General features: G+C 40.4%; 1 protein-coding gene across 1 annotated transcript in view; it reads left to right on the top strand.

Annotated features, from left to right (window-relative positions):
- Nucleotides 1-14,511, top strand: part of LOC104495004 (cytoplasmic dynein 1 heavy chain 1) — a gene marked incomplete at both ends in the record, with an annotated part of 19,229 nt that extends 4,718 nt beyond the window's left edge. Inside the window, 28 exons of the mRNA XM_010137919.1 lie at nucleotides 1-152; nucleotides 443-622; nucleotides 1,214-1,363; nucleotides 1,625-1,771; nucleotides 1,918-2,058; nucleotides 2,195-2,371; nucleotides 2,500-2,610; nucleotides 2,694-2,813; nucleotides 3,024-3,263; nucleotides 3,787-3,942; nucleotides 4,297-4,410; nucleotides 5,028-5,138; nucleotides 5,219-5,428; nucleotides 5,831-5,977; nucleotides 6,199-6,365; nucleotides 7,072-7,245; nucleotides 7,968-8,133; nucleotides 8,212-8,400; nucleotides 8,483-8,677; nucleotides 9,367-9,649; nucleotides 9,885-9,985; nucleotides 11,506-11,665; nucleotides 11,962-12,205; nucleotides 12,384-12,567; nucleotides 13,009-13,221; nucleotides 13,392-13,630; nucleotides 13,741-13,897; nucleotides 14,284-14,511. The exon at nucleotides 1-152 is cut by the window's left edge and continues 2 nt beyond it. Coding sequence (XP_010136221.1) covers nucleotides 1-152; nucleotides 443-622; nucleotides 1,214-1,363; nucleotides 1,625-1,771; nucleotides 1,918-2,058; nucleotides 2,195-2,371; nucleotides 2,500-2,610; nucleotides 2,694-2,813; nucleotides 3,024-3,263; nucleotides 3,787-3,942; nucleotides 4,297-4,410; nucleotides 5,028-5,138; nucleotides 5,219-5,428; nucleotides 5,831-5,977; nucleotides 6,199-6,365; nucleotides 7,072-7,245; nucleotides 7,968-8,133; nucleotides 8,212-8,400; nucleotides 8,483-8,677; nucleotides 9,367-9,649; nucleotides 9,885-9,985; nucleotides 11,506-11,665; nucleotides 11,962-12,205; nucleotides 12,384-12,567; nucleotides 13,009-13,221; nucleotides 13,392-13,630; nucleotides 13,741-13,897; nucleotides 14,284-14,511 — 4,856 coding nt within the window. The remainder of the gene's footprint in view (nucleotides 153-442; nucleotides 623-1,213; nucleotides 1,364-1,624; nucleotides 1,772-1,917; nucleotides 2,059-2,194; nucleotides 2,372-2,499; nucleotides 2,611-2,693; nucleotides 2,814-3,023; nucleotides 3,264-3,786; nucleotides 3,943-4,296; nucleotides 4,411-5,027; nucleotides 5,139-5,218; nucleotides 5,429-5,830; nucleotides 5,978-6,198; nucleotides 6,366-7,071; nucleotides 7,246-7,967; nucleotides 8,134-8,211; nucleotides 8,401-8,482; nucleotides 8,678-9,366; nucleotides 9,650-9,884; nucleotides 9,986-11,505; nucleotides 11,666-11,961; nucleotides 12,206-12,383; nucleotides 12,568-13,008; nucleotides 13,222-13,391; nucleotides 13,631-13,740; nucleotides 13,898-14,283) is intronic.
- Between the last annotated feature and the right edge of the window lie 143 nt (nucleotides 14,512-14,654).

The raw sequence follows: 14,654 nt of genomic DNA, 5'->3' as shown, positions 1-14,654 counted from the left end.
AAGAGCGTAATACTATCTCACTTCTTGTTGCTGGCTTGAAGAAAGAGGTGCAGGCATTGATTGCAGAAGGAATTGCACTTGTGTGGGAATCGTACAAACTTGATCCATACGTACAGCGCTTAGCTGAGACTGTCTTCAGTTTCCAAGAAAAGGTTTGTTTTATCTTGCAAATTCTGCAATATTTTTTATATTTATATGTCAGTACTGTGCGATTAATCAGAAGTGGAATTGGGTAGCAGATGACCCATTAATGTAGCTCTTTGGTTAAGTAGCCGATTGAGTTGGCACAGACTGGCCAGCTGAATGGATCTTTTAGTATTACTGAAGTTGTTAGTCTTGCTGTATCTAAATAAAGAGAAGTGACTAACCATTACTGCATGATCATTGTTGCCTCTATCTAACCTGTCAAACTAAACATGCCATTTTTCCTAAACCATTTTAGGTGGATGATCTGCTCATTATTGAAGAGAAAATAGACCTGGAAGTGAGATCGTTGGAAACATGCATGTATGATCACAAGACGTTCTCCGAAATCTTGAACAGGGTTCAGAAAGCTGTGGATGACTTAAACCTTCATTCATATTCAAATTTGCCAATCTGGGTCAATAAGTTGGATATGGAGGTAGGTTTGAGATCAAGGAGTAGTATCTATTTAGAGGAAACATTTTAACTGGGTGCAAAATATTTTTTGATTATACTCCATAGTCACTCAGGGAAAAACCTGTCTTCTCATTCTCTGAAACTTTTGTATGCAGAAAATGCAAGACCTCTTTGTTTTTAGCTGTCGACTTCTGGGATCAATTAATTCTAAAGGGGAGTTGTGTCCTTTGAAGAAAAAAGTTTGATATATCTTGAATGCCTAGGAGGTACTGGGGAGCCAGGTAGATAAAGGGTGGTTGAAAATTTGCTATGGCAGAAGCAAAGACCCGTTGCCTTCATATTGTTCAGTTCTGCCTGTTAAGTGTCAGGTTATTGGACACTTCGTTGCAAAGCATTTAGAATTGTTTAATTCCATTAAAGTCCACGAGGACAGGAGAAGCTTTGAATTAAGGGAGAATTTACCAAAACTCTTAAACCTCTTTAATGACTTGGTGAAGGAACACTTGGCAATTTGAGGTGCCATAGTGTGCCTGGTGCCAGAATATACCTATAGTGGGTATCTTTGTGCAGTGAATATGCAACTTTTTTCTCTAATGTGCCTTATTTTCTTCAGATTGAAAGAATCCTGGGTGTTCGTTTGCAAGCTGGGCTGAGGGCCTGGACCCAAGTTCTTCTTGGACAAGCAGACGACAAAGCAGAAGTTGACATGGATACAGACGCTCCCCAAGTGAGCCATAAGCCTGGTGGTGAACCCAAGATCAAAGTAAGTTTTGTTGTAGGTTTTTTTGTTGTTGTTTTATTTTTCCTTATTGTCAATTACTTAGTGCAAGAATTATCTTTAAGGCTTATATGGGAAATAAATATTTTTTCTGCATGTGGTTTTGGAGGACTACTTGCCTCCTCCCATTTAAGTGCAAGTTAATTTTTCAAAAGCGCGTGCTACTTCTTGAAGTCCAAAATTCTTGTCTGTATTGTAGTACTATCTGTCAGTAGTAAAACTGTGAGTGTTTTACTGTTTCTGCAGAACGTTGTACATGAACTAAGAATAACCAACCAAGTGATATACTTGAATCCACCAATTGAAGAGTGTAGATACAAACTTTATCAAGAAATGTTTTCTTGGAAGATGGTAATCCTGTCACTCCCTAGGATTCAAAGTCAGAGGTACCAGGTAAGCGTAATGAAGTTGTATCTAACTCCTAGCAATTATTTTCACTTTGCAATTAATCGTGCTCAGTATCTTAGTGTGTTGCTCTAGAACTGAATTTGAGTGCTGTAGAAATTCGTCTGTATCACATGTATAATTGTGGTTCTTAGGTCGGAGTGCATTACGAGCTGTCTGAGGAAGAGAAATTCTATCGTAATGCATTGACAAGGATGCCTGATGGCCCTGCGGCTCTGGAGGAGTCGTACTCTGCTGTCATGGGAATTGTGACTGAAGTGGAGCAGTATGTCAAGGTAGGAGCCTGACACCACGTAATGCTACAGCTAAAATGAAGCTGGTTTTTCTCTTTTCCTGGGGGCTAGGGGTACACATGTCTTTTGGAATATACTAGAGAAGTGCTGAATGTTGTTTGTACAATACCTCAATTAGGTTTGGCTGCAGTACCAGTGTCTGTGGGACATGCAGGCTGAAAACATATACAACCGTCTTGGAGAAGACCTGAATAAGTGGCAAGCCCTTTTAGTTCAGATAAGAAAGGCGAGAGGAACATTTGACAACGCAGAAACCAGAAAGGAATTTGGACCTGTTGTCATAGACTATGGCAAGGTAAGATATTGTAATTATTGTTTGTGATAATTGCATTAAATGTCAGAATGAGTGTATAACAGAAAATAGCAAGGCTAACAAGTTACTATTATGTAACTTTATTTTATTTATGTTACTTTAATTTGTAGGTACAATCGAAGGTGAACTTGAAATATGACTCCTGGCACAAGGAAGTGCTCAGCAAATTTGGCCAGATGCTCGGTCAGAATATGACAGAGTTTCATTCACAAATTTCTAAGGTAAATCAAGTCCAAATTCCAGTTTTTCACTTTCAAATCAACTGTTCTAGACTTCTAAAATACTGATTTTGTGCTCCAAACAGTCCCGTCAAGAACTGGAGCAGCATTCAGTGGACACTGCCAGCACATCAGATGCAGTGACATTCATCACGTATGTGCAGTCCTTGAAGCGTAAAATCAAGCAATTTGAAAAGCAAGTTGAGGTATGTTGTCGTGCTAATGATGGTTACTCCTAGAAACATCAGGCTTAGCAATTAAGGTGCAGCTTCATGGCGTGCAAGTTCTCTTGGAACTTCATATCCTGAGGAATCCTGTGAACTCTGTAATGAGCACTTTTTAAAATGCGTTGAGTATTTAGCTGTGTGCTTACAGTTAGTTTTGTCTTTTTAAGTTGAAACCATTGTCTCTTGCAGCTTTATCGCAATGGTCAGCGCCTGCTTGAGAAACAAAGGTTCCAGTTTCCATCCTCTTGGCTGTACATTGACAACATTGAAGGAGAGTGGGGTGCCTTTAATGACATTATGCGTAGAAAGGATTCTGCCATTCAACAACAAGTAGCAAATTTGCAGATGAAGATAGTTCAAGAGGATCGTGCAGTGGAGAGCAGAACAACTGACTTGCTAACAGACTGGGAGAAAACAAAGCCCGTAACAGTAAGTAGTGATGAACACTTGTTCAGCAGATGAGGTAGTTTCTTTGCATTCGAGAAAAAGTAGGAGGTTTATTTTTATGCTTTTTTGCAGTTTTTTGTTTTAGGTGATGGTGGAAGTCTTTTTGAGGGTTCTATAATAACTTGCCCGTGTTTTGATTGGCAGAGGGAAATTTGCACTTAAAACATAGTCTTCTGTTCGGTGCAAAAAGCCAGATGGCTTCAGTTACTAACAAAGCTTTGGCTGAAACAAGGGATGTGTCAGGGGCATGCTTGCAGGAGGATTCAGAAGTGAGGTGCTTCCCCCACCCCCCTTTTTTTCCTAAATTGATATTTAATAAAGCCAAAAACTGCATGTAAAAGTGGGATAAGACTTATTCTGGATTAGTCTGTAGCCTTATTGTCAGCAAACTGGAAGTGGGAAAATAATGAGGCAAATAGACATTTACTATTTAGTTTGTTGTGTTTAACTTGACTTCAACTTGACTGTAGGATTTTTGGATTAATGTATCCCATGCAAATTTTAGGGAAACCTGCGTCCGGAAGAGGCTCTTCAAGCGCTTACCATTTACGAGGGAAAATTTGGTAGGCTGAAGGATGATCGTGAGAAATGTGCAAAGGCCAAGGAGGCTCTGGAACTAACAGATACAGGACTTCTCAGTGGCAGTGAAGAACGCGTCCAGGTACAACTTGCTTACACAACTTTCTGTCTGTCTCTTATAAAAACGTTTCGGTTCCATCTCTCTCTCCTTGTAGCCTGCAATATACTAGACAAGACACAATCTCCACACTCGTTTACTTCTAGCCTTATGAGATTGCCTGTGATCTCTTCCTCGACTGTCTTATTCTTGTGAAGCTATTAGGTGACCTGAGATGCAAAAATCTCATCTGGGTCATTTGCTATTGCAGCTCTTTTGAATTGGCAAGATACCTGAAGGATTTTGATGTGTTAGAAGTATTCTGTTTAACTTCCCCACACTAATAACTTTGGAGAAGTTAGGAGTAACTGCTGATGTTTGATACATTCTTTACTATAGGTAGCCCTTGAAGAGCTGCAGGATCTCAAAGGCGTCTGGTCTGAACTCTCTAAGGTCTGGGAACAGATTGACCAAATGAAAGAACAACCCTGGGTTTCAGTACAGCCTCGCAAGGTACTTCATTTCTGTATACATAAACAATGTGGCTACCACAAGTAGGAAATAATTACCACAAGGTAGGAATTAGACATGCTCAGTTGTCATCTTCCAGATAATTTTCAGTGTTTGGGTACCTTTTTCAGTATCTTGTGAGCATGTTTCTTCTCTTGGTAAGCTAAAAAAAATTCACGGGGTTTGTCACAACTTAAGTAGCTTTGCAGGGGATTTCTGCAATTCCAGTAGTTTTGAAATTGGACTGCATCTGCAGAGAAGAAACTGTGCTGTTCTTAAATAGGCTGTTAGGTCTCATTAGGGAAACTTCATTATCCGGTTGGATGAACAACTTCAGTTTTAATTCAGTGCTCAGGAGGTAGAGAGTGGTAGGAATACTAAGCCATAAACTGCCTCTGGCAGTACTGTGTCATAAATCTTAATCAGAACAATAGAATTACCTTCACAGCTATAGAGTAACCACATCTTATGCAAATACATATAACTCTAAAAGAGCTGCACTGTCTATAATACCTCAGTAGGGAGAGGCTTCCATAACAATATTTAGACAACTTTAAGCTTGTACAGCTATGCGCGCAGCTCTTGCAGAGAAAGATTTCATTGCTTTTGTGTTATGACAGCTTCGACAAAACTTAGATGGTATGCTGAACCAACTGAAGAACTTCCCTGCCCGCTTGCGACAGTATGCCTCCTACGAGTATGTTCAGAGACTTCTGAAGGGCTACATGAAGGTAAATTACACATACTTCAAAAGTGCATGTATTTTATAGTTCAGGTTCAAGGATATAACTTGCTTTTTTGTCTTCTGTAGATAAACATGTTAGTTATTGAACTGAAATCTGAGGCACTTAAAGATCGACACTGGAAACAGCTGATGAAAAGGCTTCACGTGAACTGGGTTGTGTCAGAATTGACCCTGGGTCAGATCTGGGATGTCGATTTACAGAGAAATGAAGCAATCGTGAAAGATGTACTGCTCGTGGCTCAGGGAGAGATGGCTTTGGAAGAGTTCTTGAAACAGGCTAGTATCAGCTTCTGTATGTATGCACGTAATAGCTAATCAGCTGTCACAGGCTGACAATTGTGCAGTAAACTTGTCAGCCTAAGCTGTTGATGCAAGTGCTGACACTCCATGGAACACTGTTTTGGGGAACAGCTTAAAGCTACATAAGCATCCTCTGATGAAACTTGCATTATTTGGGAAAAGCAGTCCTTGATAAACAAAGTGGGCTCTTTGCAGTCATTAAGTTTTACATAACTGCATAATATTCTCAATATTTTTTAACAAAAGTTTTGAGCATAAATCCAGAATCGTTGGGTAAAAAAAGGAAAATCTGATGACTCTAATGCATTTCTATTTTGTAACTGTGTTGGAGCAGAAATGATTGATGTCGTATCTTAAATATTTTTTTTTTTTCTTCAGATAAGAGAAGTGTGGAACACTTATGAACTGGACTTGGTCAATTACCAGAACAAATGTCGTTTGATTCGTGGCTGGGATGACCTTTTCAATAAAGTAAAAGAGCACATTAACAGTGTGTCTGCTATGAAGCTGTCACCATACTACAAGGTAGAATGGAGAACAGAGCTAAAGAATCTTCATTTAATTCTGCCTTCCCCTCTTGTTTAGTTTATGTATTTGTCAGCAGGGATTATATTCACTATTTAAGTTGAAAATTAATTTCATTTGCATACTTTGTAACTCTCAAACAGCTGCTTCCACTAATAATTACTAACAGTCAAACTTTTGATACTGTTGAAATGAGTATTAACGCAGTGTTTAAACTTCAGGTGTTTGAGGAAGATGCCCTTAGCTGGGAAGACAAGCTGAACCGTATCATGGCACTCTTTGATGTCTGGATAGATGTCCAAAGGCGGTGGGTGTACCTGGAGGGTATCTTCACTGGTAGTGCAGACATCAAGCACTTGCTGCCTGTGGAGACCCAGCGGTTCCAGAGGTAACTTTCTAATTGTTTTGTTCTTTTCTTGCCTCCTTTGGGGCACCACCTGGACAGGCCTGCAACTTTTATGACTTCAACATAGCGCTCCAAGTTGAAGCACTAACTGTATTCTTAGCTGGTTCAACTGGATTACTGTCCTGCGGTAGTCCTAAGTTCATCAAGCAAACAAATACGACAAGAGGTGCGTGTAGACAACTATGACAAGACCTAAGTTTATAGTAACAGGCTGATGTAAAATTTTAAGAATATGGTTGGGATTCAGGTGGGTTTTCTTGCTAGTTCCAGTCAGCTACCTCAAGGATTTTTTCTGATGTGGTGGCTGCAACAAGCAAGCTGATTTCTGTTGCCACAGCCTGTAGTTACACCCTTCAACCTTCGTTTTCTTTCTCTGCTTTAAGCTGCTCTGGACATCCTTATTCATTCCACGTGCTTCCAGTCAGATAAAAAATCAGATTTTTGCATTTCTTCAGGAAATTAAGTAGACCTTCAGTAGTGAAACTGATAGATTGAACATTGCAAAGAAGTCAGAATTCGTTGTTCTGGATTTGAGGAAGATGAAGAGCTATTTTTTTGAATTTAGCTTTGTTTTCAGTAGGACAACCACAACAACTAGAGAGGCAGTAGTCATTTAGAGACAGCTTTGGTAACTGCAGGCCTATGGTTACTGAATTTGCACTAATGTACTGTGTTATTTTACTTGCAGCATCAGCACTGAATTTTTGGCACTCATGAAAAAGGTGTCCAAGTCTCCACTTGTGATGGATGTTCTTAACATTCAAGGTGTGCAGAGGTCATTAGAGAGACTGGCAGACTTGCTTGGGAAGATACAAAAAGCACTGGGAGAATACTTGGAAAGAGAGAGGTCCTCTTTCCCTCGGTAAGAAGCTGTCTTTAGCGGACTCTTGAAGCAAAGTAGCTTGATGTTTCTGGGTGGAATCAGTGTGGTGTTCTGCAAAGCATCAGCCATTTTTTACATATTGCATATATAAGTTGTTACAACCATTTGAATGTCTGTTGTCTAAACGCAGAATTCAGTTATAGCTACTTCTCAGAAGTAGTTTCCCTTGCTTTCTCATCTGTTGCTGGTCGTAGGATTCAGATACTGCTTAAGGAACCATTGCAACTGATTTCCGTAAACTGGAAGATTCTATTTTGAACCGTTTAGTTCTCTCATGTGATTGAAGGATACTGTCTAAACTGACTCATTTAAGTCATTGGTTCTGACTTACCTGTAGTCCTCAACTGACTTGTCACTTAGCATGAGAGTAAGGGTGAGGGAGGTACTGAGTGGGAGTTCTCCCTGCCTAATGGACTTAATTCAGTCCCAGGCTCTGCTGTGGGTATTTTGGGGATAGATAGGTAAAGAAAATGATCCACAGTGTAAAGCACGTATACACTTTTGTATGGTACGGACCACATGAAATGAGCCTTAATCTTAAAACTGAAGTATCATTCTAGCAAATTTATGGTTTCTGCACACTTGCGGTGTTGGGGAAATGGGTGGCAGTTACTCCTGTATAGTGGCCATCTCTGAAGCATTAATAAATTAAAAGTGATAGTTGGACTTCTGGTATAGATCTAATTTTATGTATTTATTAGGTTTTATTTTGTTGGTGATGAAGACTTGCTTGAAATCATTGGGAACAGCAAAAATGTTGCTAAGCTGCAGAAGCACTTCAAGAAGATGTTTGCTGGTGTTTCTAGCATTATTCTCAATGAAGACAATTCTGTGGTTCTTGGGATATCCTCACGTGAAGGAGAGGAGGTATAGCTGCAGTATTTCTTTTCAAATAAAATTCTCAAAATAAGTGACTGTGGGCTGACTTAAACCTCATTCTTGCAGGTGCTGTTCAAAACACCCGTTTCCATCACGGAACATCCCAAGATCAATGAGTGGCTCACTCTTGTTGAGAAAGAAATGAGAGTGACCCTTGCTAAATTGCTTGCAGAATCTGTTACTGAAGTAGAAATCTTTGGAAAAGCAACCTCAATTGATCCAGCAGTTTACATCTCTTGGATTGACAAGTACCAGGTATCAATATGGAACACTTAAGCATACTGCACCTTGGTTACTCAGTGAGGAAAACTGTCTGATGAGGATTTTTGTTACACAGGCTCAGCTTGTTGTCCTGTCAGCCCAGATTGCGTGGTCTGAGAATGTCGAGTCAGCCCTCAATGGTGTGGCTGGAGTTGGAGACAACAGTCCTCTCCACTCTGTGCTAGCTAATGTTGAGGTCACGCTCAATGTCCTGGCAGACTCTGTGCTGATGGAGCAGCCACCTCTTCGCAGAAGGAAACTGGAACACTTGGTAAGTAAAAGCTTCCTTCCCTCTTCTGGGTTTGCAGGTGAGGATCTTCGGAAGCTTCATGAAAAGATTGAGTAGTCTAAGACTTACTTTTCCTCTAGGAAAAAGTTTTGTGCAATTTAAGCAACTGCATCAAGCCCTGATCCTGTAGGTGGCAGTAGGTTTTCACTCTAATCAGCTTAATGCACGATAGCACAATATAGGTTAGCTCACTGAATTGATCTTCAAACCAGTTCTTCCAAATATGGAAGTTACTTATTTCTCCGTGCAAATGTGAAATATCTCATGAAGTTGCGTATTATTGTAATATATTTTTGTTCATAGATAAGGATTGAGAGGAGAAGGAAAGTTAAAATCTTCCTGGGTTATTTCTGTAAAAGGGAAATATCTGGTCTGTTTTAGGAGTACTTGTCTTCATAGTTCTTGGCAAGTAAAATACCTAGTTCAGTAGCACAGTAGTAACAGACTGACTGGAGTGCTTCACTCAAAGCTGGAGAGGTCCTTAACCACAGCAGTTAACATCATTAGTTTTGGTTTTGTAGCAATAGATCTTAAGGCAGAGACTGTTGCTTGTAGGTCGTGATTTCTAAGTGGCAGCAATCTACTATGCTAATTAGAGGAGCTGTAGGATTCCTGGCTTTACGGGCCATGGCTTGTGTTGCTGTGGTCTAAGGAGTTACTTTGTCCTCCAGATCACCGAGCTGGTGCACCAGAGAGATGTTACGAGATCACTGATCAAAAGCAAGATTGACAACTCCAAATCCTTTGAGTGGCTCAGCCAAATGCGATTCTACTTTGACCCAAAACAGACAGATGTGTTGCAACAGCTGTCCATTCAGATGGCAAATGCCAAGTTCAACTATGGTTTTGAGTACCTTGGTGTTCAGGATAAGCTAGTACAGACTCCTCTTACCGACCGCTGTTACCTGACAATGACACAAGCCCTGGAGGCAAGACTTGGAGGATCACCATTTGGTAAGTTTGTACTGAAGTACAATAAAAACAGCCTTCCTAATATGTACCTTTAATGTAAACATGCAGAACAGTTACTAAAATATTGAAGAACAAAACAGTCCCCAAAAGACCTTAACGGTTGTAGGTTTCACTGAACCCTCTTGTCAGGGACCATTAGAATCAGCGTGCTGGCAGATTATGTGATAGGCAGAGGTACCTCAGATGATAAAACATGTCTGTCCCACTTTGAAAACAGGTCCTGCTGGTACTGGTAAAACAGAATCTGTTAAGGCTCTTGGACATCAGCTTGGCCGTTTTGTGTTGGTGTTCAACTGCGATGAAACATTTGACTTCCAGGTAAGCTGTTTGATGAAAAAAACTGTAGTCTTTGCTAACAAGCAATAGGAATCTCCTCAGAAGCCCGAAACGGTGTTTATTTTCAGGTTGATTATCTACAAGTCTTAACTGAGCTGGTATCTGCAAGTCATACAGATGCTCTGTTACCAAAAAATGCCTAAAGCAGAAGTGGAGCAGAACATGACTGCTGGAGGGGTTCTGGGTTTTTAGAAGAGGTGGTTCTACAGCAGCAAATGGAGGGAAAAGAAGAGGCAGTACAGGGCGGGGCCTTAAGACTGGCTTCAGAAAAGTAACTGTTTAGCTTGCACTGATAGTACTGGTTTAATGGAGAACAGATGAGAGTGTGAGACTGCCAAAGTAGCTGTACTATTACCAAATCACCCTGTGCAACGTAACTGTGGAGTTTGCCTCAACATGTGAAAGGTTCTTCAAAACTAAAGAAAATTTACCTGGATATTTCAAAATGAATGACATTTTCAAGCTGAAAACCAGATTAAATGCCTGTGTAAAATGTAACACAGCAAAAATCTCAAATTAAAAACCTGTCAGGTGTATGGGTAAAAAGCGATATAAAATGTGAATGAGGAATTGCGATACTTCACGGACTCTGCCAGGTTGCCCGTCTGTTGGTTTTGGCTCTGAACAGCTGTATTTTGATCGGACAAATCAGGGTCCATTTAATCAGCACGTGGCCTGTAGTGGTGACTGCAAGAACATACCTAGGGAGCAGTAAGATTACAGATAGTGGCTGAAATTACTTCCTTGCCCCAGTCCTCTTCCTGCCTCTGGCAGTTGTGAGGATCAGGAGGTCCCAAGCTGAAATGGGTTACTCTATTCATACTCCAGTGAACCTTTCTCCAGGTACTCATTTCTCCCTTTAAATCCACGTGCACACTTGTTTCTCTAGCATTCTCTACCAGAGAGTTTCACTGCATTGCTGTGTGATTTATGGAAGAGTGCCGCCTTTTGTCTTTTTTTTAATGCTTCATTTGTTCTTGTAGTGGAGAAGGCTGAACAGTTGATTCCTGTTCATCCTAAACCAGTGGCTTTTAGACCTTTGTCATATTTCCTCGTGTTGCCTTTTATGGAATCTTACTGTAAAGGTTGTTCTTTCAGTGGTAGCCTGATTATATTCTGGCCCCCCCAATTTGCTGTACTAAAATGTGTTGTAATTCTAGTATCCTCCCTGCAATAAAGGACTAGGACTGCACATGGTACTAATCCTGTCAGCGAACAAAACATGATGCAGTGGCCTTACCTTGCCTGTCTTGTGAATGCAGTGCAGAACAGTATCTGTAGGAAGTTATGATCATCTTCTGTGATTCTATGAAGTAGCAAACATCCGAAAGTCAGTTAGAACCTTCTATAACTCTCATAATACTGCAAAGATTATAACATATATAAATACAGCTTCTTCCTGCCTTGGATGCATTGTGTGAAGTTCTCTCCTCCGCTCCCTTTGCCTACGCATAGGCAAGAATAATCATGCAATTTGAGTGAATTTTCCCCTCTACGTGCAGGCAATGGGACGCATCTTTGTGGGACTTTGCCAAGTGGGTGCATGGGGCTGCTTTGATGAGTTCAACAGACTGGAGGAGCGTATGCTATCTGCGGTTTCACAGCAAGTGCAGTGCATCCAGGAGGCCTTGCGAGAGCACTCCAACCCCAACTATGACAAGAGTATGTAATTGTTTGTTCCTAATAGCATTGTATAACATCTCTAACATCCTTCATGCTGCTTTGTTGCTCAGTTACATTTCTTCCAAACAATCCAAGAATGAAGGCACTTTCTATCAAAACTTAAAAACTTGAAGTAACTTCAATTGGTAGAAATTTGTTTGAGTATTTGAGTTGCAGTGCTAGAAGACCTGCTGTCCATTACTGCAGGAAACTAAAATAGAATAAAGTATGATTTCTGTTCAATCAAGGGTGATTGATCACTGATTCAGGTATAACTAAATGCATTCTCTTTTCAGCTGCAACACCTATTACTTGTGAGCTGCTGAACAAACAAGTCAAAGTGAGCCCTGACATGGCTATCTTCATCACCATGAATCCTGGTTATGCAGGCAGATCGAATCTGCCTGACAATTTGAAGAAGTTGTTCCGTAGCTTGGCAATGACAAAACCAGATCGTCAGTTGATTGCCCAGGTCATGCTGTACTCCCAAGGTTTCCGTACAGCTGAAGTGCTTGCCAATAAGATAGTACCATTCTTCAAGTGAGTAAAAAGTTTGGCTCCAATCAGTAAAAATAGAGCTTATTGTTTAAAGCTATAATGTTCTTTGTCACTGGCTAAGGGCATTGTGCAGCAATCATTTCAAGTAACCAGTGGCGTTTACTGAGTGTTGTGTTGGTCCCCATTGAGAATGAAATTGGATTCTGTCTCTTTTGCTTAGGCTTTGTGATGAACAGCTGTCCTCCCAAAGTCACTATGATTTTGGCTTGAGAGCATTGAAGAGTGTGCTGGTTAGTGCAGGTAATGTGAAGAGGGAGAGGATTCAGAAGATAAAGCGTGAGAAAGAAGAGCGTGGTGAAGTTGTTGATGAAGGAGAAATCGCTGAGAACTTACCAGAACAAGAGGTAATATGCATGTGAACTCTACATCAGTGATAAAGTACAGGACGCGCTAAACAAAGCAAGTAACCTTGCAGAGTTTACCATTTAGTGTTAAGCCAAGCAAGCAAAGTAATGTTAGTTACAAAAGGAGGTAATTTGATAGTTTAGAAGCACCAAGTTGAACATGTCTTAGGAGTCCCTGAGTCATAGACTTGTTCTTATGAGGCCTCAGCACTTAATACCAAGAGTGTAGTGAAGAGGCTTAAGAAACTACAGGTGTACAAACTGAAAATTAATAGAAATTCATTGTGTAGTTTCAAAATTGAAATCCCATCAGTGGTTGCTTTTACCAAGACCACCGTGGTCTGGTGCTTTATCAGTGAAGTATTTAGTGAGATATGCCTTGTCCAGCAGATTTGATGAAGCGAACTTAACATCTTAACTAAAACGTGACTCTCTTGACAGATCCTGATCCAAAGTGTATGTGAAACTATGGTACCAAAACTGGTTGCAGAAGACATTCCACTGCTGTTCAGTCTCCTTTCTGATGTGTTCCCTGGAGTACAGTATCATCGTGGGGAGATGACAGCCTTGCGAGAGGAGCTGAAGAAAGTGTGTCAGGAAATGTACCTTACTTATGGTGATGGAGAAGAAGTTGGTGGCATGTGGGTTGAAAAGGTAAAATACAAAACTGAAAATGTGGAATTGAAGTTTATAAGACTAAACTCTGCTTTTTTTATTATGAAAGGTAGAAAGCTTTTTCCTCTTTCTTGTCCTCAGTGAGCAGTATGTAGAAGCTTAGATGATTACTGAAGTTAAGAATTGATACATCATTTGTTCTGCTGCAGGTTCTTCAGCTGTATCAGATTACACAGATAAATCATGGATTGATGATGGTTGGTCCCTCTGGGAGTGGAAAGAGCATGGCTTGGAGAGTACTTCTTAAAGCCCTGGAACGGCTCGAGGGTGTGGAAGGCGTTGCTCATATTATAGATCCAAAAGCAATCAGCAAAGATCACCTGTATGGAACTTTGGATCCAAACACCAGAGAATGGACAGATGGCTTGTTCACACATGTCTTGAGAAAGTGAGTCTTCAATAGCACAAACGAAAAATGGCCAGTACGTTTGTGCCATGGATATCTGGCCTTACTTGATTCTTTGTTTTCTACCTCAATAAATATTTCCTTTAATGCAGAATCATAGACAATGTGAGAGGTGAACTACAGAAACGTCAGTGGATTATCTTTGATGGCGATGTAGACCCTGAATGGGTTGAGAACTTGAACTCTGTCTTGGATGACAACAAACTACTGACTCTGCCAAATGGAGAACGTCTCAGCCTTCCACCAAATGTATTGTTACTTTTTATATGATGTTTGCATGCTGTCCTATGAACTTCTTGCTTTTACCTTAACTTCTGCTAGTGCTGTCCCTCTTTCTCATCACAAGCAGAGTAATACTGATCTCGGTTAGTGGTTTGCTGGAGTTAGGAGCTGTTGAGGAAACAAGCATTTCATGTTATGCTTCCTCTGACCCTGCAAACTTTGTGCTCTATGTAACAGTCAATAATGAGCTTATGTAAGGATAGTTTAATGCTGCTGTTGATTATTCAGAGACTCAGTATGAACTGACTTATTTTGCAAGGACTCTGGTTTGGGTGGAGGGAGTTTTTAGTTTTGTTTTGCTTTTGTTTGGTTGGGTTTTCTTCAAACCCTTGTTTTAAATTTCTATGCTTTAGGTGCGTATCATGTTTGAGGTACAGGATCTGAAGTACGCTACTCTGGCTACTGTGTCGAGGTGTGGTATGGTCTGGTTCAGTGAGGATGTTCTCAGTACAGATATGATATTCAATAACTTCCTGGCCAGACTAAGGAGCATTCCTCTGGATGAAGGTGAGGAGGAAGCTCAGAGAAGGCGGAAGGGCAAAGAAGATGAAGGAGAAGAAGCAGCATCCCCAATGTTGCAGGTATAACTTAAATTACATTATGGAATAATGCAGTAAGAACACAGGTATTGCGGGAATTTATGATAGCTAATCACAGAAAAGCTGGCTTTCTCTTTACCTCTTTTTTTCTATTTTTTAAAGAATTTTTTATTTTTAAAAGAAAT

The sequence above is a fragment of the Buceros rhinoceros genome, unplaced genomic scaffold (assembly GCF_000710305.1).
Source record: "Buceros rhinoceros silvestris isolate BGI_N320 unplaced genomic scaffold, ASM71030v1 scaffold5036, whole genome shotgun sequence".
Classification (NCBI taxonomy): Eukaryota; Metazoa; Chordata; class Aves; order Bucerotiformes; family Bucerotidae; genus Buceros; species Buceros rhinoceros.
Note: the sequence above shows the minus strand (reverse complement) of the source record. Positions and strands in the feature narration are given on the sequence as shown.